We start from the raw sequence: 27,964 nt of genomic DNA, 5'->3' as shown, positions 1-27,964 counted from the left end.
GAGCAGAGTGAATGGGTAACTGATAGAATGGGTAGGTGCAGACCACAAAAAGATGCATTAATTTGACCATCTAGTTGCCACCAGTATTCCCCCTCCCAGGCCCAAGGTAAGCAAGAGGGAGGTGGGAATACAATGTACTTAAAACACACCACACTACTGTTCCACAACAGCCCCTATCTCCCTCCAACACACCCTCAATAGCCAGTCTAACCCCACACAACACTCCTAGCCAAACACACAACATATCCCTATCCCCACTGCACACAGATACCACAGTCCAATTTCCCTCTTCACACACACTGCAGCCCTAATTTCCCCTGAAACATTCAGTACAGTCCCAAGCTCCCCAAACACACACTATATACCCACCCACCCTAAATACACACTACAGCCTCAAAGCTCCTCCAAAATGCAGCCTAAAGCCCAAAATTGATTGAAAAAAGTGCTTAATTTATTGTGCAAAAATAGTTCAGAAGATGGACGTTTTCGACCTATACAAGGTCCTTAAACTACCTTGTATAGGTCGAAACGTCCATCTTCTGTACTTTCCTTCACATACAGTAAAATAAAATGTATCAGAACTCAATATCTTAGGCGAACCAAACGAGGCAGCGAGGACGCCAGGCGGAACGGCGTTGAATCCTTCGGTCAGCGAGGTGCAAGTGGGAGAAGCGGCTGAATAGCTGCCACAAAGTTGATATAGAGATACAGGCTGATATACGGAGGTATTTATCCGATATCTCCTCCTGACTCCCACGTGTATGACAAGCGGCTGAGCAGCAGATATAAAGCTGCTACAAAAGTTACAAAGCTGATCCACTGAGGCATTTATTTGCCATTTGATTCCCACGAGTATGTTAACCGGTTGAGCAGCTGCTGCAAAGCGGATACAAAGTTACAAAGCAGTTACATTGAGGCATTTACCTGCTACTGATTCCCACTCCATATCTGACAAACAAGAGTTATTGGGGGCTGCTGATACATTGAGGAAGAAAAAACGTCAAGCACGATTTGGGCTGATAAGTGCATATAAATCTACAGTCTGAAGGTATTTATGCTTATAAATAGAAGATTGATTACTGGGTAAATATATTCTCATTATTCACTGATCTCTATTTCATATTTGACAAACAAGAGTTAATTTAAAGAGACAGCTGTATGGTGATGTAGTGAAGAGGAAAGGAGATATTTGGGTTAATTGTGATCAAGTAATTTAAATTCCACAGCCATCCTTAGCGGAGTATAAAGTTTAACCTAGGAGCTCTAGCACTAAATATGGCTCTGAAAAAAGAGAGAGCCCAAAATATGGAGAAAAAGAAGGCAACAATTGGTTCATTTTATTCACCCAAAGCTGCATGTATAGAACCAGAGAGGCAACGAAAGTCTCAGCTTTCAGCACATCAATTATCAAATATATCAGAGGATGACTTACCACACCTGTCAAAAAACCCACAGGGACTGACGCAACAACTTTTAACCCAAATGCTGGACAATCTACATAAAAAGATCCAAACAGATATTGAAAACAACTCTAAAGATATTAGACTGGAAATTGCCACTCTCTCTGAGAAATTCTCAAATCAGGCAATCATACTACAAAAAGTACAAGAGGAATATGAACAAATTAAAACATCTAATATACAGCTAGAGAAGAGACTGCAGGATACTGAGACCAAGCTGACTGACCTAGAGGATCACTCAAGGAGAAACAACGTAAGAGTAAGAGGCATTCCGGAATCAATTTTACAAGAAGATTTATATTTGTATCTGAACAGCTTCTTTTCAAAAATATTATCCAGACAGTCGCTGGGCCCTGAGACATTTGAAAGATTCCACAGATTGGCAAGACCAAATGGAACCGACAAGTCCTATCCAAGAGATGTTATGATTTGTTTCTCTAGTTTTTGGATGAAAAATCAAATAATGCAGAAGATAAGGAACGGGATCATAGACACTGAAGAATGGAGACATCTAAAAGTTTATCAGGACTTATCTCAAAAGACAAGACAAGCAAGAAGAACTTTTGCCGAAGAAACGCTCATTCTTAGGAATATGGAGATTAGATACAAGTGGCTGTTCCCGACGGCAATTATGGTCTTCTTCAAAGATAAAACATATATCTTCAGAGACAACTTGGCACTAAAGCAGAAGATGATAAGTTTGAAACTTATCCCTTAGTCTCAACTCAAATAATTGAACTCCTCCCTTTTTTTTTTTTTTTCACATATAGAAATGGCTAAGTTTTAGGGGTAATCACAGAGCTATAGTTATAATAGATAAATTGATATAAAGACACATAATATAACTCAGTAGTATGAATTGAACAAAAAAAGAGGTTTATAACACATAGAAGTATAGAAAGCAACCTATAAGATTTCGGATATGGGTAGAAATGGTGTAAAATTGTTTTAGGTATGCTATAGTGGTTACCTATACACAAATATAATGAAAATAAATATAGATTCACATTTAGAGCAATGAACAGGGAAGATGAGTATAAAACACAATATATATATGTATGGATACATTATTTAATTTATGTGAATGAAATGAATGAAGTGAGTCTCACAATAATCACAAGCTTAATCAAATTTTGTATGAAATTTGTACAATGGTGGAAGTAAGGGAGGAGAAGGGAGACTATAATCAAGGGCTAGGGAAAGGGATCATCTGAAGATAAAAACAGGAGGATAGTCGAGTTGCCCTAGTTAAAATAAAAGTTAGTAGCAGGGGAACCCAGCAGACAGATCTTGGGGGTTGGACAAAGGGAAAGAATATCGGAACGCCTCTAAAAATAGGAATCGAAAGGGAAAGGGAAAAGAAGGGCAGAATAAGTTGAAGGATAGAGGGAGTATAATAAAGAATAAATTGCCTACTACCCTGGTCCAGGGTCCTGCGACGGCAGCAGGGTTAAATATGAAGACTGTACACAGAACTTCATATTATGGATTGAATGTGGTAATAGAAAGTTGGAGCTTCACCAGGAGGTCCAAATATATAGGACCGACTGGCGAAGGTATGAGTGGATTTGAGTGTTGGACGCTATCTGAGGGGAGGTTAGAGGCGGAGAGGGTGTGGGAAGAGCTGCGGTAGTATGTCATTAAACATACTATCTATTAATGCAAGGGGCTTAAATTCAGGTCAGAAAAGAGGCTATTTGTATAAACTACTGATTGACAGTAAAATAGATATTGGTTTCGTTCAAGAAACACACTGGACTAACTCTATGCCTAAATTATGGAACTACAAAAAATTCCCAGTGGTCCATAGATCTAATTTGGCAGGAAAGAACAAGAAAAGAGGGGTGGCAATTTTTTTTTTCAGGTAGCTTGAAATATGAGCTGATCTATGAGGAGGCCGACCCGGGTGGTAGATTTCTTATAGTGATAGTCCGAATTAATGATATTGTGTATACTTTAGTAAATGTTTATGCTCCAAACCGATCTCCATACAGATTTTTGGGAAATCTGATGCAAAAGATTGACCGCGTATCGTCTGGCAGCCTAATTATCGGTGGGGATTTTAACTGCACTATAGATAATAAAATAGATAGGAACAGAACTAAGCCCGTTCATATAGACGGCAAGCAAAGAACAGGTCTATCAATGATGCAGACTTTTCTGGCAAAAAACTGTTTGTATGATGCCTGGAGAACGTGTAATCCAGAAGCGAGAGACTATACGTTCTTTTCAAATGTTCATCAGACATATACCAGAATCGATTATTTTTTGGTTAAATCTGAAACTCTGGAGCGAGTTAAGAAGGTGACAATTGGACCGATAACATGGTCCGACCATGCACCTGTAAGCTTAGTTATAAAAAAGAATGCTGAATATAAATGCAGAGATAAATGGAGACTCAATGAAAATTTACTAAAATCAGAAACTAATGTAGAAGAACTGCGCACTCAGACTAGAGAATTCTTCGAAATCAACGATAAAGGGGATGTCTCCAATGCATGCTATGGTGTACTTTTAAATCATATATGAGAGGATGTCTCATAAAATTGGGTGCCATTATAAAAAAAAAGAAAGGAAAGGAGCTCAACGAGCTTTATATTGATCTGGCAAAACAAGAACGCTTACATAAACTCACCATCGATTATAAAATTTTGGAGGATATTAAAGAGATCAGGGAAAAAATATTAGTAAGAACCCAAGAAAAGATCAACAAAGCCATGTTAATTTTAAAACAGAGATGGTATTATGGAAACAATAAAACAGGGAAAAATCTTTCAAACAAATTAAAAAATAAAAATAAACTTCAATCTCTAAACAATATAACAGTCGGAAGTAAAAAAATGCTCTCTCCAACTCAAATAGCTAAAGCATTTGAAGACTATTATAAAAGCCTATACAATATAAAATATAACGAGCCATCTGTGGGCGAAACAAAACAGTTTCTGGATAAATTGAGCTTACCAAAAATATCGATGGAGAAACTAAGTCAATTAAATGCGCCATTTTCCATTCAGGAGATTAGTAATACTATTAAAGCATTAACAGCAGGCAAAGCACCAGGCCGAGATGGCTTCTCCTCAATTTTTTTATAAAAAATTAAGTGATATAATTTCACCATATATATTAAGAACATTTGAAGACTTTGCTAATCATAAAGCCATTCCAACAGAATTACTTCAGGCTTCTATAATACCAATTCCTAAGATAGATAAGGACCCAACATACATTTCGAATTATAGACCAATCTCTCTTATTAATTTGGATATCAAAGTTTACTCCAGAATTCTGGCCGATAGACTTAAACAAAACATACCCAATATTGTACATTTAGATCAGAGCGGGTTTGTAGAGGGTAGGGGCACATCTGATAACATTAGGAAATTATTGAATGTCTTATATCATGCGAACCAAAGTTCGTCTCCCTTTGCTATGGTTACCCTCGATGCCGAGAAGGCCTTCGATCGGGTTAACTGGAAGTATTTGGAGGAAGTACTGAGGGCCTTCGGCATCGAGGGTTTCTTTAAGGAGTGTACAATGGCATTATATAAAGATCCTCAAGCCAAAGTATCAGGATATATGTTTCAATCAAATTGGTTTCCAATTAGAAATGGGACGCGACAGGGATGCCCTTTGGCACCCCTGTTATATATCCTTTCTATAGAGCCGTTGGCAGTTGCGATTAGACAGAACGATGACATCAGCGGGCTAAAAGGGAATAGGATGGAGAACAAAATTGCACTATATGCAGATGATGTCCTATTGACCCTTGCAGACCCTATAAGATCTATCCCAGCCGTATTTCGGCTTATTAACGTGTTTGGTAAACACTCAGGTTATAAAATAAATATAAAGAAAACACAAATCCTGATAAAAGGTTTAAGTGGACCTGGGGTAGACAAACTCAAAAAAGATTTTAAATGTGACTGGGAAGCAAGGCATATAAAATATTTAGGGGTAAAACTATCGCTAGACTATAGAGAAATTGGAGAACTTAATTATACAGACATTGCTATCCAATTTAGGAACATCTTAAAAAACTGGAAGGGATTGGAACTTTCTTGGTTGGGAAGGATTGAAGCAGTAAACTTCTATCTCCTCCCCAAGTTGACATTTTTATTTAGTAATCTTCCATTGAGGGTGTCATGCCAGACGATACGCGGTCTTCAAAGGCAATTATCAAACTATATTTGGCAAGATAGGAGACCTAGAGTGTCTTTGGAAATACTACAGAGAGACTGGAAAGAAGGGGGGTTTTGTTTCCCAGACATACAGAAACTATATATGAATAATATGGTAGCACACTTAATTAAGTGGGATAATTTTACAATGTCTAGACCAAATTGGTTAGACATTGAAAAATTAGATCTCTGTGATATAGAACCTCTATTCCTCTGGTGGTGCGACAGTGAATTTCTAAAAAATATAAGATCTAGTAATCCGATGAACAATACAATGATTTACATTGTTAAGCACTTGAAAAAAAAAATACGGAACAAAACACATATCATCAAATGCCCCATTAATAAGCTTAAAACATTACATAAAGGATATAAATATCCAAGAATGGGTAAACGGCGGAATAGTAAGAATAGCGGATCTTTTAAATAATAATAAAATACTGCCATTTCCAATATTTCAGTCTAAATATAACCTCCCTTTGAAGGAAATATTTAACTATTTAAGAATAAAATCCTTTACTATGGGAAAAGTCCTTTCGGAAACTTCTCCAATTGACCAGTTCGTAACATCCCATTATACAAAAAAAAATTGCATCTAGATTTTATCAATTTTTAAGAAGTCAAAGGCAAATAGATAAAGTGCCAGCAATGAATAAATGGGAGCAAGAACTTCATTTTTCATCTTCGGTCGAGGACTGGTTGTTGGGTTTACAAGCAGTAAAAAGATATATACATGGGGTGAATATACAGGAAGTGTACTTCAAACTAGTATACCGCTGGTACTTGGTGCCTACTCGCCTTCATAGATTTCAACCCACACTCCTACCAGATTGTTGGAGATGTGGCAAGCAGTTAGGTTCACTCTCCCACATCTGGTGGGACTGTGAGGAGTTGAAACCTTTGAAATTAATCTTAGCGGAACTGGTAGATTTTGTGTTTGAGATTCAGACTGTGATTACGCCTCAAATGTTTTTGTTTCATCTAGACCTGCCAAAAAGCAATATAAAATTAAAAATTCTTATGATCCACATCTGTATGGCAATAAAAATAGTTATGGCTAGAAATTGGAGAACTATGGGTGCGTTAAACTGGCATGATATATGTACACAGATAGATTACCAACGCAGCATGGAAGCTGGGATAGCTCTAAACAAGATATCTAGAGAAAAATATAATGAAGTTTGGGTCCCTTGGGTTAGATATATTAACCATAAAACTCAAACCCCCCCCACCCTGCTATAGATAGCCAATCTTAGGTAGTAGTGAAAATGTGATGTATGGATCAGATGAACTGTATGTATGGTATGCTTGTACGGCTGTAGATACAGCAGAAAACTGGTTGATGTTTATTCGAAGCACGGTCCTACTGTTATTTATATTTAATATCTTATTGCAAAGTAACTTTTTGTACTGTGTTTAAAATTTACAGTTGAAAGCTGTATCTGTACTTGAATGAATTTTTAAAAATGAAAATAAAGATTTATATATATAAAAAAAAGTACTCAATATCTTGTCGTGTAGTAGCCTAAAATTCTATTTTACCTGTCATTTTACAAATGTCTCTAAACACTCCTTAGTGTATCTAGAATATATTCCAAGTTTTTATTTGAAGGTACTGTACATATTTTGATGGAAATGCACAATTTTTTTTTGCATAAATTAGTTTCCAAAGATCCAGTCATTACAGTATCATATGTACATATGGGAACAGCATGACAGCATGCGGATAATAAATGTGAACAATATTGCATATCAAGTAAAACAAGATTAGAACATATGTTCAAGTTCAAAGAATGGTATGCCTCATTAAATTAATCAAATACAAAGTGACATTGTGCTGAAATCTATGTAATTTCAATAGCATTTTTAAAACTTCACTTTATAAATACTCTTATAATAGAATGTTTTCCAGTAAAACAGAATGTTTTCCAGTAAACATAGTGATATTTAATACTTCAGGATGATAGTTGGTAAGGTAAAGATTTCATAACTTTCCAAAAAGAACAATTTAGGTTCACGTTAATAGCTCTAATTTAGCCTTAAATTTAGAGAAATTAGTAAGGAAAACAGCACGTTGGTGTCTTAGTAAATAGACTATTGATATAGGCATTAAGCAGAACATATAATCTACCTATCTATATACGCTACATATCTATATAATCTACCTATATATATATATATATATATATATATATATATATATGGAAAGGTGAAATGTACAAAGATAATAAAATGAGTGATAAAACTATCATGGAGGAGAAAAAAAAAATACATAGGAACTGGGAGAAAGATGTAGTGGAAAGTGTGTGAAATGTGCCGAGCGTGAAGAGTGAGGTGAAGTAAAGTGATGGGAAAGGAGTGAGTGTTTGAGAGTTAGTGTGCGGAGGGTGAGTGATGAGCAGTGAAGGACCACAAGTGAGAGGCAAAAACTGACTGATGTGAAAGTGCTGTAAAAAATCAAAGTGAAGAGATCAAAACAATGTGATAAGAAAAGTGAGAGGAAAGAAAGAGAAAGGAAAAGTCAGAGAAAGAAAGGAAAAAAAAGAAAAAATGTGCAGAAATGAATAGTGATGAGTGCGAGTGCTGAGTGTCTCGAGAGTGTGAGAGAAAGCAGTTCCACAGTAAACTGAAGAGACTTGTAAACTGAAGAGACTTATAAGGGAATGCAAAGGCATAACCTCTATGCAAACAGAAACAACATTTGACAAAATGCTGATAAGCAGAGACAAGTTCATAGAAATTACTATCTATTTTATCTATATAACATTATAACATTAAGTAGTAACCTTTATGCAAAACACATATAAGAAACATATTTAGATAATTATGAACATATAGCCGACTGGGATTTGAAAAGTTACTACTTAGATATTTATAACTCCATAAGTTTGGGCTAAATTATGTAAGCAGGGGGAATTTTGTTGTACATGTTCTATGATAATGTCATAGATCCTAATAATAAACAATGAATAAGCAGACTTATAAAGTGTCATAAGTGTTGACTTACCATTTTTTATTATTTTCATTTAATATTCAAAATATAGAAAATTACTTCTCTGTGCATATAAAAATAAAGTAACCACACATCAACGAATGAAGTAACATGAGTTTTACCACATTAACAGTTTGCCTAATGACCAAGAAGCAGAAGTTTAAATGAATAAAACATTTACATAATCTAATTTTCAGATAATTAGATAAAACCTCTATAAATGTAATATTATTTTTAGTTGGATGCAATGTGTGTGAATAATTAAATGTAATATGTGTGAATATCGCTCCTTTTATTTTTAACATAGGATGTTCAAAATAGAGGCTGAAGCTCTCTGAAGTGCATCTGCTTTAGTTAAAGGACAATAATATACAAACTTGGCATTTTATCTGTCTCTTTTCTTTTTTTAAATCCATTTGCTTGGGTAATAGCTATACCATAGAACATACTAGTGAATTTATCATTCCTTGCTTCTCTTTTTAAATTATTTCAAACTTGGCATTTTATCTGTCTCTTTTCTGTTTTTAAATCCATTTGCTTGGGTAATAGCTATACCATAGAACATACTAGTGAATCTATCATTCCTTGCTGCTCTTTATAAATAATTTCAATGATAGCTTTGCTTAGGGCTATTTAGTGCAATTTAGATGTCTTCTGTCTTTGTTCTAGTATTTTATGTCAGGCATATTTTATGGAATCGATAGCTCTATTTTTTTCTAAGTCTCTTTTGAAACAATGTTTCCTGTTACAACAAATGGGTTAATATACAATACTAGTACTCTGACAACAAATGGTGGCATTGTATGAGGAAATCTGAAATTTTTGTCCAAAGTTGGGGTAATATTGCAACAGGTGACTAGCAAAGTGGGGACAATGGAGGGATATGACAACATATAAGTCAATATATGTGTAGACGGTATGAAAATATATGGGGTTGCAATGAGGCGGAATATATGACAACACATGGGACAATATATATAGAACAACGTGGCAACTTGGAGAACGTGGAGAAATATGATAATATGGGGAGTGCTTCAATAAGAAATAATAGGTCCTGAATAATTTCTGGCCAAAATGATAGCACATGTTTGAGGATAATAGCAAAATGTTATACCTTAGAGTGGAAATTTTTGTAATTTACACCATTAAATAACACATTGAAAATCTATAACCTGTGACTTGTGTTAACCTAATTTTGAGATGTTATGCGTTATTTCACATCATAATCCAGTTAAGACAAGGCAAAGTCAGGGCAAACACGGAAAATAAAGAGGAAGAACAGATTTTTGACTCTTCTTCTCTATGCTGACTATTAGGTACAAAAAAACAGAGCTTATAACAATGTTTGATGGGGAGATAAGATGGAGGCACACAGTTGCATGTTAAAGAAGTGTGGATTACTGCTTTTGGTTTTATTTTACAATTACTAATTTGTTATTGAGATATGTAAACATAATATAAAAAAATATGGGAAGTGACAATGCACATTTAATAAACATTAATAATTTAAAATATTATCTGCATATTTTTTTTTAAAGGAACACTCCAAGTGTCAAAACAACTTGCATTACGAGCTTGGCAGCTGCTTCTAAGTGCTGCTACAAAGTGTGTGATTGGAGATATTCTGGAGAGGATTACAGAATTTCACTAAGAGTTTTCTTTTTCACTGTTACATGTAAGATTTATCTGTAGGAAAAGGTTACTGATTGCACAAGCTTTGATTTCCTGTTGGTAATTGGTAAGGCATTTCATTTGATTAGCTAGGTAAGACATTTCATTTGATTAGCTATTGACTGTTGGTTAATTAGCTATTGTTTGCAAATAAGTGAAGGCCTACCCAGATGTTAAACATTCCTAGTGGGTGGTGCCTTTAGGAGTGTATATAAGGGTTGTAGATATTAGCTTGGCTAATAGAACTTGGCAGTTGCTTCTAAGGGCTTCTACAAAGTGTTTGATTGGAGATATTCTGGAGAGGTTTACAGAATCTTCAACTGTCTAAGATTTTGCTAAGAGTTTTCTTTTTTACTGTTACAGGTAAGATTCATCTGTAGGAAAATTTTACTGATTGCACAAGGTTTTATTTCCTGTTGGTAATTGGTAAGGCATTTCATTTGATTAGCTAGGTAAGGCATTTCATTTGATTAGCTATTTATTGTTTGTTAATTAGCTATTGTTTGCAAATAAGTGTTGGCCTACCCAGGTGTTAAACATTCCTAGTGGGTGGTGCCTTTGGGAGTGTATATAAGGGTTGTAGATATTAACTTGGCTAATAGAGCTTGACAGCTGCTTCTAAGTGCTGCTACAAAGTGTGTGATTGGAGATATTCTGGAGAGAAACTGGAGGTAATCTGAGGTATTCAGGAGGACAAAAAATTAAGATTTGCTTTAAATTATTCACCTCATTAAAATGGCAGACTTAGTTCAGCGTAATAGTTGTTATGCATTTGTTTCACGTTCCACATTTTGGAGATTTGGATGCTGTTTAATTTGTAGACAGTTCTGTGGCAGGAGATTGTGTTTTTGAAGTCTGAGATTTGTAAATTATCTGGTAAACAAACTCAGGCTGGAACTGCAGCAAAGCCACTGCCGCAGAGACGTACTAGGAATGGCAGATGGATTACTGTAGGATCTGGTAGACTTAGAGTTGTGGATAAAAGGCATATTGCACAGTCTGTTGCTCTACATAATTCATTTTATGCACTTTCAGAGTGTAATGGTGTTATGGAGACAGGCACAGGTACTGAGGGTAGTGGTGTTGCGGAGACAGGCTCAGGCACTGAGGGTAGTGGTGTTGTGGAGACAAGCTCAGGCACTGAGGATAGTGGTGTTGTGGAGACAGGCTGAGGCACCAAATGTAGTGGTGTTGTGGAGACAGGCTTAGAGAGGCCTAATAGAATTGTTGTTGGGGGATTCTATCATAAGAGGTGTGGAGATGGACAATGGTGGTCTTGTGAGATGTCTTCCCGGAGCTACTGCTCACAGAGACAGGAGATGTATTTGTAATATTGTTAAGCGAGCAAAGCAGGAAGGGGAATTGGATGTACTTCTCTGAAGTTCTGCCTGTGCATAACACTCAGAACGACAGGCAGATGCGTATTAGGGACTTTAACTTGTGGCTTGGTGAATGGTGTCGGGAGCAAGGATTTGGCTTTATTTCTCATGTTAGCTCTGTTTGAAATGGAAATAAACTGTACAAAAAAGATGAGAAAGCACAACAGCAGTGAAAGAAAAAGAAAATCTTCCACTGGAGTTGAGTTGGTTGAAGGGTATTAGGGCATAACCCAAAGTGTTAATAGAAAGAGAAGAGACTGAGATGGGTTAGCTAAATAGCGCTCCCAAAGTCAGTCCCTATACCCCAAATGCAGGCTGCTCCACCAATGTAAGGCAACAAATTGCCAATCATAGAATATACAAGGAACTATAAAACTAATAAACCTTTATTGGTTCCTCTTAGGGAAAAAGAATATATAAACCAAGTATAGTGAAGAAAGTGTATATACAGTGATATTAACAATAAAATAGGAATGTCTGCTATTTTGCTACAAATGTAGCGATCACACCGAGTACAGTGGCCACTTAGGTAGCAATAGGAATTCTTATAAGTAGCTGATATAAACTGTTGCTAGCAGCTTATTTGTAACAGAATATCTGTAGCCGATGTTAATATAAAGTGGAAGGTGTGAACCTACAGGAAGTAAAGTGTAACCTCAGAGATAATAGACTCCAAAGTTACCGATCAAAGCAATATCATTGTAGCTGCCCAGATAGGTGCTGCTTAGTAGAGATATGGATGTCCCCAGAGGGTATAACAAAATTACTTCCAAAGTGTGGGGGCTATGGAGCCACTGAATGTGCAGAGGGTATAGATGAGTATTTTGGGGGGGGGGGGGGGGAGGGAGGACTGGCGGCAGTATTTCCCAAACTAATAGTATAGTCGGACTTCTAGCCGACTATGGATGTTCAAAAACCCCAAATTATAATACTTTGATACACGATCACACTGATTTGACATACACTGACAGACACACACACATTCACTGACAGACACATAATCACTGATGCGCACACCTTCAATGACAGACACACAAACTGACAGACTCTCACTGATCTGACACACACTGACAGACACATACTCATTAACTAACAGATACACACTCACTGACAGACACATACAACCTCTTTCACACACACTCACAAATTATGTGATCATTTTTATTTATGCAAATATCCCATGTATAGGTCACCCAAATCAGGGCTATCAGGGGTTGTAACTTTTATGGGGATTTATGTGTTTTAAGTTTTTTGGGGGAGTTTTGTAAAAATGTGTGTTTTTTATGTTTGGAGATAATTGAGTATAGTATAGTGCTCGACTCAATTATCTCCTAAGTAAAAGGGAAGGCTTTGTATTGTATGTGGGAGTGTCGTGCATTTAATCACTGTTCTTATTGGTCCATGTAGGCATACTCCTTGCATGGGGATGGTCATAAAAAGCCAGTGTGGCACCATGAAAACTATTCCAGCTTACACTCCAAAACTGTGTGTCGTCCGGTTATTGAAGGGAAAGAAGATTTACTCCTGTGTCTGCTGTTCCAGCTTGCAGGGCATTCAACAGGGAAAGTCCTTGTAAGGACTAGAGCTCACAGGACTGAGTGGAGTCCAGTCCCTGGCGGTGTCTAGGGCAAATTTTCCATTCGGCTCCAGGAGAAAGCGGTTCCAGAGCCCCAGTCAAGCAACGGCGACTGTGGGCAGAAGTGCTGCGGTTTGTCCTCTGTTCCAGCTAGGAAGCGGTCCTTGGCGGAGGTACCCAGCCAGGGGCACAGTGAGCTCTTTTACATTGGTGGCAAGCAGTGGGATGGCTTCCTAGTCTTGGGAAAACCAGCAAAAGGAGTTGTAATTAATGGTAAATTTTCAGGCTGGACAAAAGTGGTAAGTGGTGTCCCTCAGGGTTCTGTTTTGGGACCACTTCTTCATTTAACATATTTATAAATGATCCAAGTAAGTTTACTTTGAATTCTCACTTAAAGCGGCACTGTCATGCCGAACTTACCTTTCTGCAATCGATTCCTCTTCTCTCCATCTCTCAGGATCTGTTCTTCATTTCTTCCTGTCTGCTCTAGTTTTCTTTAAAACATAAGACAAGGAGTCTTATGGAGATTTCCTACGCCTGACCATCTCTGACCATGAGGAGCAAAGTGTGCTTAATTTCTGGTGGTCAGAGAAATTTTCCCACAATTCTTAGCTTTCCTCCCTGTTCCCTTTTCCCGAACGTCCTGTCACTTAGACAGAACACCGGCAAAATAGTTTGTTCATTCATGTTAGCATGCAATTCGGGACTATGTTCCTTCATTTTAATTAATAAAACTCTGATCTGATTTGGCTGCATCTTGCATCTTGCAGCCGCTTAGTAGCTAACTCCCTAATTCCCACGGTGTTAGGGAGCTATTTACTAAAAGGTTGAAAGACCTAAATTGGTCTTTCAGTCAAATTTACTAATACTAAGTAAAAATTACTTAGTATTAGTAAATTCTGCCCCTACTCGCTATGCCTGTGGCTGCTCACTGTTAAAAACAAACAAACCCTAGTACCCCTTCCCGAGCCACTACCCATGCTGTGTGAGTGGGGGCTATTAAACTGAAGGGGGGACCTATAGCCCTTCCAAAGATCTTTCCCACGCTGTGTAAAATGACTCATAACACTCTAATTGGTTGACTTGAAATACAACCAATCAGAGTGCTCTGTGTCATTTTACACAGCATGGGAAAACTCCAAAGAACTTTCCCACGTTGTGTAAAATAACTAGCACTCTGGTTGGACTCCAAGCCAACCAATCAGAGTGATCTGAGTCAAATTGCAGGGCGTGGGAAGGCTTTATAAGCCTTTCACCACCCCGCAGAGCTCAGTCTGTGCCATGCCCTCCATGGGTGAAAATTGATTATTTTTTTCTTTTTCGTCTGATTTTTTTTTTTTTTTTTTGTGCTCAGGTTTCGACGGGTATTATGGTTTTTATTTGCCCTTTTTCGGGCTGAAAAATTAAGTTTTTAGAAAAAAGAAGACATCAAATGGTGTTTTTTTTTTTTACAGGTACTTAGTTCTTTTATTCCCCCCTCACTATTTGTAGGGTGAGGGGGGGTAGGTAGGGGATTATTATTTTTTTATTTGGTTGGGGGGGGTGACTAGGGGCTTGGGGACCCCTAGTCACCTTGGGGGGCATTTTCATCTAGGGCCCCCCTGCTGCTCAGGGGTGGGGGCTGGGGGGAAGGACAATAGGACCCCCTTATTGTTTTTTTATGGCCCCCACCCACCGCTCAGGGGTGGGCGCCAGGTAGGGAGGACAATAGGTCCCCTCCCTCATTCTCTTTTAGGGCTCCCACCCAACGTTCAGGGGTGGGGGCAGGGGGAGGACAATAGGTCCCCCCATTCTCCTTTAGGGCCCCACTTGCCGCTCAGGGGTTGGGGCCAGGGGGAGGACAATAGGTCCCCCATTTTTGTTATTTATAGCCCTCACCCACCGCTCAAGGGTGGGGACGGAGGGGAGGACAATAGGTCCCCCGCTTATTGTTATTTATGGCCCCCACCCACCGCTCAGGGATGGGAGCCGGGGGAGAGGACAATAGGCCCCCCATTCTCCTTAGGCGGCGGATGGCGGCTAGGTGGAGGACAATGGCTATGGTTATTTATGGCCCCCACCTGCTGGTCATGGATGGGGGAAAAGGGGAGGACAATAGGTCCTCACTCACTCACTGGTGTCACAATAGCTTGCATTTAAAAAAAAAACTAAACTTTTTGACTGTAATATAATAGCAGTCAGTTTCCTTCACGCGTGTGCGTTTCAGGGCCTGCCCAGTGCCACCACTCACTCACTGGTGTCACAATAGCTTCAAGTGTCCTGTCAGAAAGGACCTTCAGTGCAGCAGGAGGTATTGTAACTGAGAAGAGAAGTCGCCTAGGTCAAAAAAGTCTAGATTACCTCACTTTTATTAAGATGAATGAGGGATGGATCATGAAGGGACTGACAGTGGGCGATACATTCGACTAAAAAAGGCCTGATGAGGGGGACGTAACAGGGTGTCGCGGCTGCCGGGCCCGCCGCGTGATATTTAAATCCCTAGCTCACCCTAGTACCTTGCCCTGTCGTGGTTTCCTGTTTCTGGTTTCCTGAGAGTGCTTTATCATTGTGAATCTGATTTCCTGGTATCCTGATCTTGGCTTTTCCCTGGTTATTCTAAATTCTGGCTCATAAAACATACCTCACCTCCTTCCAACTCTCCCTCAAAGAGCTGGATAACAGGGACCACAGGAACAACTTGCGCATACGATGCCTACCAGAAAGGAAAAATGTGAAATTACTCAGAGACCGATTTATTAGAAAATATTAATATGATCAAACACAAAAATAGGAGTGAACTTTTAACATACAAAACAAAAAATATCAACGAATCTATATCCCTCCCTATAACTTTTAACTACAATAATAAAAGCAGTGAAATTAAAAAAATTATTAAAAAACACTGGCATATTTTGAAACAAGACGACAAACTTAATAAAATTATTCCTGATAAACCAAATATAGTTTTTAGAGGAGCTCCTAATTTTAGATCGATTTTAACTACTAATTTTACCAAAACTATTGCACATAAAAATCCTGTATCTTTCTTTCCCCGAACTAAAGGGTTCTACAAATGTAAAACCTGCATTGTATGCAAAACTACAGATTCCACATTTGCATCTAAGGTGACTCAATTTGCTTCAAATAGGACTAATACTGTGTATAATATCAAAGAGTTTATTACTTGTAATACCAAAAATGTAATTTATTTGCTCGAATGCCCATGTGGCTTCCAGTACGTTGGAATGACCACAAGGTGTCTAAAAATCAGGTTGAGCGAACATTGTAGAAACATAAAAAATGGATACTTAAATCATACAGTATCCAAACATTTTATCAACCATAACAAAGACCCCAAAATGTTAAAATGCATGGGTATAAAAAAATGCACTCTACCCTGGAGAGGGGGAGATATTAAAAATGTCCTAGGAAGAACAGAAATGGATTGGGTCTATAAGCTACAGACCCTCTCACCTCATGGTCTAAATGCAGACTTTGATCTGCATAATTTTTTATGATAATGATTTTACAAAATTATACTGTTTTAATATTATTATTATTATTCCCACTAATTTTAATATAGTTGGTCATATTATTTTTATTATCCACATTATTTTTATTATCATTATTATTTTTACCAATAGCTAGTGAAGAAAAGTTTTAGTATCATGTTATTTATGTTAATATTTATGTTATTATCCGCTCTCTATTGTCAATGTTTATATGTCCACTTTATTCTTTAGTGAGGCAATAACTTTATATCTCTTTGCCTCACTAAATACCCATTCTGACGGCTATTTTCGCCGTCAAGTATTCTGATCTCCATAGGCATCCGTACTTTATCTATGTGGGTAGCAGCTCGCTGTTAATATCCTAAGCGAGCTGCTTCCTGGTCTCCGCCCCCCCGTGCGTGCGCACACCTGACCGGCACTACTACAAGCCCCATGGGGCTTAGCTTCCCAGCAATGCCGGCGGGGTGCAGCTTCACGGGGAGGGGCTTATACCACTCTCGGCCCGCGCGCCGCGCCCACATACTACATTTCCCAGACACCCAAAGTCCGGTCATGTGACATAAGTTCATCGTTTATATTATTGGTTATAAGTTTCGTTTTAGACATTATTTTGTACCAATGTGTCTGTAACACTAATACCTATTCAAATGTACTTTTGTTTTTAACTTATGAAGTGTGCTACAGTGTTTTAATTCAAGTGTTTTTTTGATTGGCTAATCACTTTTTGGCGCCAATTTTAAACATTTACATTGTCCTATATATATTGTATCTTGCCAGGTATAATGCTATATTACCATTTTGATAAAGCCTGTTTAGGTGAAACGCGTCAATGGTTTTACATTGTGTATTTTAATAATAAAAGTGATTTTGGTTACCTTTTTTATAGGACCAACTCCTACTTTATTTTACCTTATATACAATTTTATTATTCCTGGCATTTTTATATTTTTTATATTTCCTATTTTTATTTGTATTTCTATTATTTTTTATCACTCGTATCCTGAGCCAAAGAAATCCTAGGTGGGGATTATTCCACCAGCGCTGTATTAATAGAGCAGTATTTCCTGCTCTATACTTGTAAGTATATTTTATTTATTATATTTCTACATACTTTTCCTACTGAGAGCACTATTGTTGTTTCCCATACATTTCGGAGTACCGAGGTTGGACTGACGGACGATTCCTCCCGTTTATCCTGGTAGCGGGGATCATACCGCTGCAACGCCCAAAAGTCTAGAGCTGGTCCAAAGCTCCTGCAAATGTGAGTGTATTATCCTATTTTTTACTCTTCATCTTATCCTTGGAGCCGCAATACTTCACCATTGGCAGTTTGTCGTGTTTCCTATTTTGTCTCCACATATACGGATTATCCTACTACCCGGACGGATCAACTCCTGAGGACTGTATAGATATCCCACCAAGTTATATCAGTGAGACTTTTTATATTTATTTTTATTTTTATTTTTATTTTTACACTGTATTTTTATCATCTACAAAGACTCTTTTATATACATTTTTCTACACTTGTTTCTAGAGACTTATGCTTACCGTTTCCATCGGATTGTGACCATTTGGTCTGGTTTATACTGTATTAATACTCTCTAGCGCAGCCCTTCCCCCCCTCTTTTTATTTCCAGTCTGCATCAACCATGTAATTTTCCATGGGAGTTTTGCCATGGATCCCCCTCCGGCATGCCACAGTCCAGGTGTTAGTCCCCTTGAAACAACTTTTCCATCACTATTGTGGCCAGAAAGAGTCCCTGGGGGGTTTAAAATGCGCCTGCCGATTGAAGTCTATGGCGGTTCGCCCGGTTCGCCAGTTCGCGAATATTTGCGAAAGTTCGCGTTCGCCGTTCGCGAACCGAAAATGTTATGTTCGCGACATCACTAATGTTGATATTAAAGACCTTTCACAGTGCTTGATGATTTAATAAATGATGTTCCTATTTGCATCCATTAGTTGCAGTAACAGAAACGAGATAGAAGTAAGCCCCAGACAATTCTGTACAATTCCAGAAGTCTCGCCCTAAGGAGTTTTTCTGACAAGGGTATCTATTTTACAGATGATTTGGCTGTGTCTATAGAATAAGAAAAAATAAAAATCATCTATCTCACAGTACTGGACTAACTATGAAATAAATTCTCTTTTTTTAACCAATGATTCAGCTGACTAAAGTGTACATGCAATTACATTTCAATGAGAAATTAAAATAACCATTGAAACTCAATACAATAAAATCAATACATTTAAAAGTAGCATAACTGCAATATTCTAATGCTATATATATATATATATATATATTTGTGCTTAGAATTTATCTAATACGTAATGGAATGTAGAAGGAGAAGCAAAGTTAGTTGAGGTGTTCCGAAACCAACGTACGAGTAGGCCTGTAAAAGAGGGCCCACAAAGGTGAATTGTTAATATAGATGGGTGTAGGTGGGTGGGGACAAACAGCTTGCACAACAAAGGTAAGTAGGGGGCGTAGGGTTTATATAGGATCATAACTCCTCCCACAAATTCAGGCCAAATTGCCTTCCAACTTGTGCTCGGAATTTATCTAATACGTAATGGAATGTAGAAGGAGAAGCAAAGTTGGTTGAGGTGTTCCGAAACCAACGTACGAGTAGGCCTGTAAAAGAGGGCCCACAAAGGTGAATTGTTAATATAGATGGGTGTAGGTGGGTGGGGACAAACAGCTTGCACAACAAAGGTAAGTAGGGGGCGTAGGGTTTATATAGGATCATAACTCCTCCCACAAATTCAGGCCAAATGGCCTTCCAACTTGTGCTCGGAATTTATCTAATACGTAATGGAATGTAGAAGGAGAAGCAAAGTTGGTTGAGGTGTGCCGAAACCAACGTACGAGTAGGCCTGTAAAAGAGGGCAAAAAGAGGATTCAAAGAAAACACACCTTATTGCAAGTTTATACGGCTTGTGTACTGAAAGCTAGTAAGGAGCTTTTTACTCTGATTGAGGTATATATATATATAACTAAGCTGAGGATTACCTGTGGCCCCATCTCCTAGTGATGTGGACTGGGGTGTAAGAGCTTGGAACCGCTGATGCAGCACTTTTGCGAAAAAGAGAGACCAGCGAAGGAAGCCATGATGTAGCTTACCTTAATGGAATGTTTAGACGTGAAGTAATGGATTAGTACTGATAGTGTGTGGCTGACCTTGGATCGTAAAACGAAGTGACAGCATAGGAGGTATAAATAAGATGCTTGATATGTAGGTTTAGAGGAAAAAGGCAAAAAGTACAATAGTTTAAAAAAAGTCTTGAATCAAGCAAACTCTACTTGTGACATGGACAAATATACAAAGCCCTGGAATGAGTGATAGAGTAGTTGTGAAACTGCGTGAAGCGTGCGCATCTGCATGAGGTGTAACTGTGTGCTTAGTCCAAGATTATCTCATGAAAAGGTTGTATCCTGGATGGTATGTAGTAGGTCGTAGGGAGACCTTAACCCCTTAAGGACACATGACATGTCTGACATGTCATGATTCCCTTTTATTCCAGAAGTTTGGTCCTTAAGGGGTTAAACTGGGCATGAAAGAGCTTCAGCGGCTGTGTTGTGGACACCAGGAATGTAAAAGCAGACTAATAAGAGCTGAGAGGTTGCTGCCAGCCAAGTCAGCCTGTGAAAATAGCCACAAAATGGTTAGCAAGGATGGCCACCCGAACGTAGGCCAGGTGCCATGGTGAAGGGTGACGAGATAGTAGATTAAAGGCATTGGATAAGTCCATCTTGCTCAACCAAGCCTTACTACTTGTTAATTGATAGCTTGTATGGCATGATCGATTTGCGTAGTGCAGTGAGAACTCCATAGCGGGAATGAGGGAGTTTGATGCTGGGAATGGATGTAGAGTGTGGTGCGGAAGAGGTCTATGATCAGACGTATTATAGGGTATAGTGAATTTCTACATCGATGGGAATGGTACGCAAGATGAGAAGTGTGGAGACCGTAAGGAGGCGATCGTGAACTCAGCGTATGACTGCTGTGGACAGAAGGTGGTCCACCGTAAGAGGGTCAATGGGTGCAGATAGATAGGTTAGGGCCTACGAGTGTACCTGTGGGAATGGCGATAAGGCCCATGTGAACCCCTGTGAGAAACCCGGCACCAGAATCTACCAGATGCCTAGCTGGGTGTAAATGCAAATAGTATATTAGGATAATAATGTTAACCTTGGTTGGGCGTAATTTAGGTGACAGATGGGCTGCGTATGTGGACTAGGTGTAGGTCCTGGAGTAGATATGCAAAACCCTGCATGTAGTGAAATAGCATACCCGAGGATTAAAGTCACAGTGCACCCGAGCCTTCCCGAGAAATGAAATGGTCAGCCCAGCTTGTCCCTCTGGCAACCGCCCTGACTAGTGCGTGGGGTGAGGGGGTGGTGAGAAGTGGAAGTAGCTGTCTCTATGCGAGAGGAAATGATAAACAGAGGAATGGAAAGCTTTGTTAAGTTGTGGGTGTCACTCTTTGGAGTACTGAAATGTCTCCAAGAATATAACCTTTGTACTGTAGGGAAGTTATGTAGTGATGTTAGTTTAACGTCCTTTCCATCGAGAATTACTTTCTCCATGGAAATTGGAACAGGGTGGGCCAGTGAAACGTATGGAGTAGTGATAGTGAGTGGTGGAGAACGGGGAGGGAAATGAGGGGTAAGCCAGACTGTATGACCGAGATCGCCAGGTGAGCGCCTGCCGGGCTTAACGACACTTGGTGTGGCTATAGCCAATTCCATTTATCAGCCTGTTAATCATTTGGAGGCTGGCCAGGATAGCGACTGGGGTCTCCTGATTGGAATCTGAGGAGTAAGCTGACGGTCCTTGTGAACTAGAGCCGGGCCTGGGAGCATTGGGCTGAGACGTTGTGAGTCAGTGTAGTTCTGCCTTACTGGCAGTGGCTGGGGAGGGGATACCCCTGTGTCAGAGCTCTGCTGATATTTTTTTAGAATGTACCAGAATCCTAGGTAACTGAGGGTAGAAGGGGTGAGGGATTCCTATGGAGACACTGGCCAGACTGGCGTGCTGGGTATTTCGTCCAACAGCAGACCGATTATTGGGGTGGATACTTGTGACATTCTGAAAAATAATGATTTGGATAAGTAATGTGTCTTAGAGGTATGGATGAGACCTTCTGAGAACTGGCCTGCTAGCTAGTGACGAAGCGAAGAATTTACCTAGTACCAAGTGACAGGTGAGGCCCTGCTAGTGCCAAGTGGCAGAGAGAGGCTCTATCTATGATTTGGCAGAGGGATTTTGTGGCCACTTGACAGGATGTCGGCCTCTCGGTGACCGTGAGAGATTCAAAACGTGTGGCCGTGACATGGGAAGCCCTAACTGTAGACCTAAAGAAGGGCGAGCAAGGTGGCTAACTATGATTTGGTCGTGGTGCTGAACCTCCGTGTTGAGGTGGGGTGTAGACCTCGTGGGACCGTAGTATTACTTAGGATAGCTAAGGCCAGCACCTAACCCTCAGTGCCAGTTCTCTAGCCCAATGCGGCTTGTCTCTTAGAATGGTGTGATATAACATATGTAGATACTTAACCTTGAGTGTTTGTCCTCTTTATTTGGGCAACGCGCCGGAAGCTTAGAATATATTCTTGCTTCTGCAGGGAACGGGCCCGGTCCGGGAAACCTTAGGGGGAAAAAGATGCTAGTGGGCCTGAGGCGTGCCACTAATATAATGAGTGTAAAAATGTTGAATGTATGAGAAGGTGTGTATCAGAGATACTGTAATGTACGAACGTGGGTAAGCTGAGGGACCTGAACGTTGGTCCGTAAATTATAGACAAGCCCCTGGGTTCCCATAAATGTGAATTTTTTGAATGATACGAAGGCAAATGCTGGGAACCAGGTAGCCTGTAGGTTGTCGATGGCGTAGGACTTGGTTGCAATGACACAGGTCTGAGTAATGATATGTAGAAATAAATGACAAAACATGTACCATTAAATATAGTAGTAATATGGTGGATTATGATTATGAGATTGTTGTTGACATTTTGTGAGGAATCTTAGCCCAGGTATGTTTTGAAGTGTAGAGCCCACTTTGGGAGGTGGGGGGTTGTATGAGGCCGTGGAGGCTGAATGAGGCCTCAAGGGAAAATGTAAAATGGTAAATCTTCTTACCTGTTACCGAAATGCAGGATACTGGGTACCTCTTCTTGGAGCTCTGTTTGAAGAAACATATAAGTAGTAGCAAGTTGGTGTAGGTTTGTGTGATTGATGTTTTTAAACGCCGTGAGGAATCTCAGAACTGGCCAGTTGGAAGCTTATAACCCACTTTGGGAGGTGGGGAGGCTGAATGAGGCCTCGAGGGAAAAAGAGATCTGGTAAACCTGATACAGTAATACAGGGTACTGGATACCGCTTCTTGAAGACTGATTGGAGGAAAGTGGAGGTGTATTATATACATAAATTATAAAAGAAAGAGTCAAACTGTGCCTTTAAGAAGATTACCCTTTGAAAACCAGATGTCCCACAATTATGTGACCATGGACAGAAAATTTGTAAAACACATATATTTCACCCAGTGATGACTTTAAGAGCCATATAATAAACTTAACATCATATAGGAAAACATGTAATGTGAGTGCTTGTTATAAGTAAAGAGACATAACTAGATATTTTATAGTAGATTAGTAAATTTAAACACTGTAGCCCCTTCCGTTCAGTTAACCGAATGAACAAGAGTACTATAAATAGAAAGAACTCCCACATTCGGTAAATGGAACACACAAAAGGATTTAAATGTAAGCCAATTGAATAATCAGCTGCAGGCTGTAACGTGTAAATTAACGAAAGGTTGCATGAAAAAGCCGTTTGAACGTGTTCGGCTGAACGTAAAAGAACAGATGAACATACGGTAAGTGTGCACGTACGGTACACAGAATAAACAAAAGTAAATGAAAGCATGTGTATTCCGCGTTCGGCTGTTAGCCGCACGAACGCGGAAGTACACAAACAGCGTAACAGCATTAATAGGAAAGTAATGAAGGGAGCCTATCTCCGCGTTTTTAGGCCCAAACGTGGGAAATAGCCGAACGCTATTTCTTACGTAATGCTTACGTGGACGTGTCGGTCTCGTGACCGGAAGCCGGGTAGCGAGTAGGGAAGTCGGGTAGAAGCCACTGGCACGGAATATGGAGGTAGGAGCTGCTGGCGACGGACTGTTTACTGGAGACTGACTTTGGCGGGAACAATGGACCGGAAGTGCTGGTTGCTATGGTGAAGACAAACAGCCTGCACAACAAAGGTAAGTAGGTGGCGTAGGGTTTATATAGGATCATAACTCCTCCCACATATGGCCTTCGGACATATATATATATATATATATATATATATATATATATGTCCGAAGGCCATATGTGGGAGGAGTTATGATCCTATATAAACCCTACGCCCCCTACGCCCCCTACTATATCATGCTAAATTACTCCAGGGTTATTGGCAGGCTAAGGATTTTACTTTGATTATCTACAACCTATTTTATTTATTTTATCTTATATAAGTGTTTGTTTTGTTTATATAAGATTTGTTTATGTGATGTTTTTAAATTTATAGCTTTAGTAATGCAGTTATTCCTTATGATCCATCATTGTAATTGTAGATTATACTAGCTTTAGTGTAACTAAAATCTTAATTTTATTAATGACAGGAAGCGAATATTTGCTTAAGTCTCTCTTTACTAGAACTCCAGAGCAGCACATTAATATAGAGAGAAAAAAAAACAATCACAAAAAAGTAAGGAAATCACAAGGGGTGTGGGAGACTCCCCTTAAAGTATGAAGCGGCTGTCATAGAAAAACACTGAGAAATGTAAGCGCACTCAACACGTTTTTTTGTACACAATCTCTATGAGGAAAGTTCAGTGTCTATATGCAGAGGATGGAGACACTGAATGTCAGTGCTGCACACTGTGCAGCACTGCCTGAGGAAACACCTTGAGTAGTAATCTGAAGAGTGGTTAGTGGAGGTATCCCTAGGTTGAAATGTAATGTAAACACAGCATTTTCTCTGAAAAAAACAGTGTTTACTGCAAAATGCCTGCAGGTAGTTATTATACTCACCAGAACATATACAGTAAGCTGTAGTTGTTCTGGTGACTATAGTATTCCTTTAACACTCTTTATATACACACATCCTTGATAGGTACCATCTATGGGTAAATGTTCCTAGTCACCAATGTGTTTGCATATATTTTGCATTGTGTGACAAAATGGTAAATGTTGAGGTCTTATGATATATGTTCTTCATACCTCTCTTTCATCGTGTTTGTATTGTTGCCTTATGATATCTAAGGTTTGATGATAGTGATGTGATTGATGGTAAAACATTCCTCAGGTTACTCTAGGAATTTTTTTTTTACTTTTATAATTTTGGAAGCACTGATTTGATTTTTGTAAAAAATATTTTGTAATAAACAGTTTGGAGATACAAGTCTTTGTGATTAGGAGTTTATTAGAATTTGCAGGTGTACCAGAAAATGACAGTTCTGTGACATGCATAATAGCATACATTTCAAGCTTTTACAAGCCTTCCGGTGTAAAAATAAGAATAAACATAACTATAAACATATTATATAGAACATAAATTATACAGAATTATAAGAGCATCCCAAAGTAAATCATACAATGACATGTAATATACAGTATAACAACCAGTACAGTGCAACTAACTTAATGTATATGCTTGACAATTTTTAAGTGTAACCCCTGTCATGGTGGAAGATTATCTATATCAGGGCTGCCAGGTTTTATCAAACCTGATTCTCTGAGTGCTAGACTACAGGTTCATACAGTTGTGCTGGTGACTATGCATCATTTTTTTGCATGTGTTTTGACTTCAAGGGACTTATGGTTTCCACCTTTTTGCTATTAGCTGGAGACAAAAGCCTTTTAAAGATAAACTGGCGATTTAAAATGATCTTAGATGAGCACCCTTATTGTGTTACAGGAAGCAAAGTCAGACCAAACAAAATGCTCCTGCCTTTTATTTGTGGTCGGTATTATTAAGCTGAATATAATTTAACCTACATAGTTACATAGTTATATAGCTGAAAAGAGACTTGCATCCGTCAAGTTCAGCCTTCCTCACATATGTTTTTGCTAGAATATACAAAAGTCGGTTGAGGTGTGCCAAAACCGGCAATCAGTTAGGCCTGTAATAAAGAGGGCAAAAATGTTAAATTGCAAACTTTATTGAACAAATAAATTCATAATTACAAAGCAATTTTCGCGAAGGCCAGTTTAACTTCTTTCTCTGGATGAAGAATGTAAGTGCCTTAAACTGCTGATTTCCATCATTTTCAACATTTCCAAAATGTTTTAAAAAACAACTTTTTATTGAGGCATCATTTCGGCATGTTTTCCCAATTAGATGAACAATTTTCTGTTTTATAGTTTTAGTGTGTCATCCTAGTTCACTATGTAACTATTTAAGATATGTTACTAGATGCTCTGACATATCTCATGTTTTTTCATCTGGGCCATAGTTTTTAGATGATATTTTACATTACTGCATTTAAGAGTTATGGGTTAAGTGCACATAAACCACAAAGACAATATGGGTAAATGTTTAAGCATTGAAGAAAGCTGTTGGAGAGCTGATGAACACAATTAATCTTCATGAATTTAAATGATTCATTATATTATTATAGATATGTGCAAATAGCCCCTGGTAAAATTTTTATAAATAGCCCAGTTTGAAGATTATGACAATTAGATATGAATACTATAATGTTCTTATAGATATCCTAGAAGCTTTATATTCACTTTTAACAATCATCACTTCTCTTTTATAATTGCAGGGTTTCCAGCTGTTTTTGTTGTGGTGTGGGCGGTGGTGCGTGCAACTCTAGCAGATGCAAGGTAAAACATGCACCTACACTTGTTTTGAGCTAACACAATCAAGTTAAACATATAACATAGGATGTATAATGTGAAACATACATACTCATTTTGTGTATACAAGAAAACCACAAATTGTTGTTGTGACAGAATTTTACATTGAGTAACAGAATATAATTGTATTTGATGGCAATCACTTTTTTTGCAAACAAGAAGTAAAAGCATATAAAGGCATAAACAGTAAAGGTGTGATATACTAAGACTAGAAGTTAGATCAGTAGGTTTAATGTACATGTAGCTATAATTTTTACAGTATAAGTATTATGTCATCTATGCAGGGCTGTGCAAAAAATCTTCACAGCGCCCACCCCTCCCCAGTTATGCACCTTCATCCATGTATGTGTATTTGTATAGGGGATTTATTATATTACTTATAATTTAAATACAAATATTAAATCCCCTTTCCTTGTTACCTTGCAGTAAGAGGGAAAATGCTGATCTCTGGTGTGCCAGTGTGCTGGGAATCTGGTCTGCCTTTGTTGGGTGCAGACTATGAGTAACTGTTTCACAGTCACACACATAGGCATAGTTACAGTTACACACACACACACACACAAACACACACACACACAGGCAGACAGTCACACACACAGTCACACACACAGAGATACAGATACAGACAGACAGTCACACACACACACAGTTACAGGCAGACAGTCCCACACACAGTTATAGGTAGACAGTCACACATGCTCAGTTACAGGCGGACAGTCAAGCACACAGTTACAGGCGGACAGTCACACACACATTTACAGGCAGACACACACAGTTACAGCTGACAGTCAAACACGCTCAGTTACAGGCAGACACTCACGCACAGAAGCAGACACTCACACACACAGTTACAGGCAGACAGTCACACAGGCAGAAAGTCACACACACTCGGTTTCAGACAAACAGTCACACAGACATACACACAGTCAAAGCCAGACAGTCACACAGTTACAGGCAGACAGTTACACAGGCAGTCTCACACACACATACACACACACACACACACACACAAATGCAATCAGTCACACAGGCAGACAGTCACACACACACACAGGCAGACAGTCTCTCACACACACACTCACAGGCAGACGGTCACACACACCCACAGGCAGACAGTTACACGGGCAGTCACACACACACACATGCAAACAGTCACACAGGCAGACAGTCACACACATACACAGGCATACAGTTACACACATGCAGACAGTCACACACACACTCAGTCACACACAGGCAGACAGTGATACACACACAGGCAGACAGTTACACACACACAGGCAGACACAGACAAACAGTTACACAC

At 38.9% G+C, this 27,964-nt stretch overlaps 1 protein-coding gene across 1 annotated transcript in view; it reads left to right on the top strand.

Annotated features, from left to right (window-relative positions):
* PTH2R (parathyroid hormone 2 receptor) overlaps positions 1-27,964 on the top strand; it is a 544,685-nt gene that overhangs the window by 341,011 nt on the left and 175,710 nt on the right. Inside the window, exon 8 of the mRNA XM_063429445.1 lies at positions 26,565-26,625. Coding sequence (XP_063285515.1) covers positions 26,565-26,625 — 61 coding nt within the window. The remainder of the gene's footprint in view (positions 1-26,564; positions 26,626-27,964) is intronic.

The sequence above is a fragment of the Pelobates fuscus genome, chromosome 8 (genome assembly GCF_036172605.1).
Source record: "Pelobates fuscus isolate aPelFus1 chromosome 8, aPelFus1.pri, whole genome shotgun sequence".
Lineage (NCBI taxonomy): Eukaryota > Metazoa > Chordata > Amphibia > Anura > Pelobatidae > Pelobates > Pelobates fuscus.
This window is presented reverse-complemented; position numbering and strand designations above follow the sequence as displayed.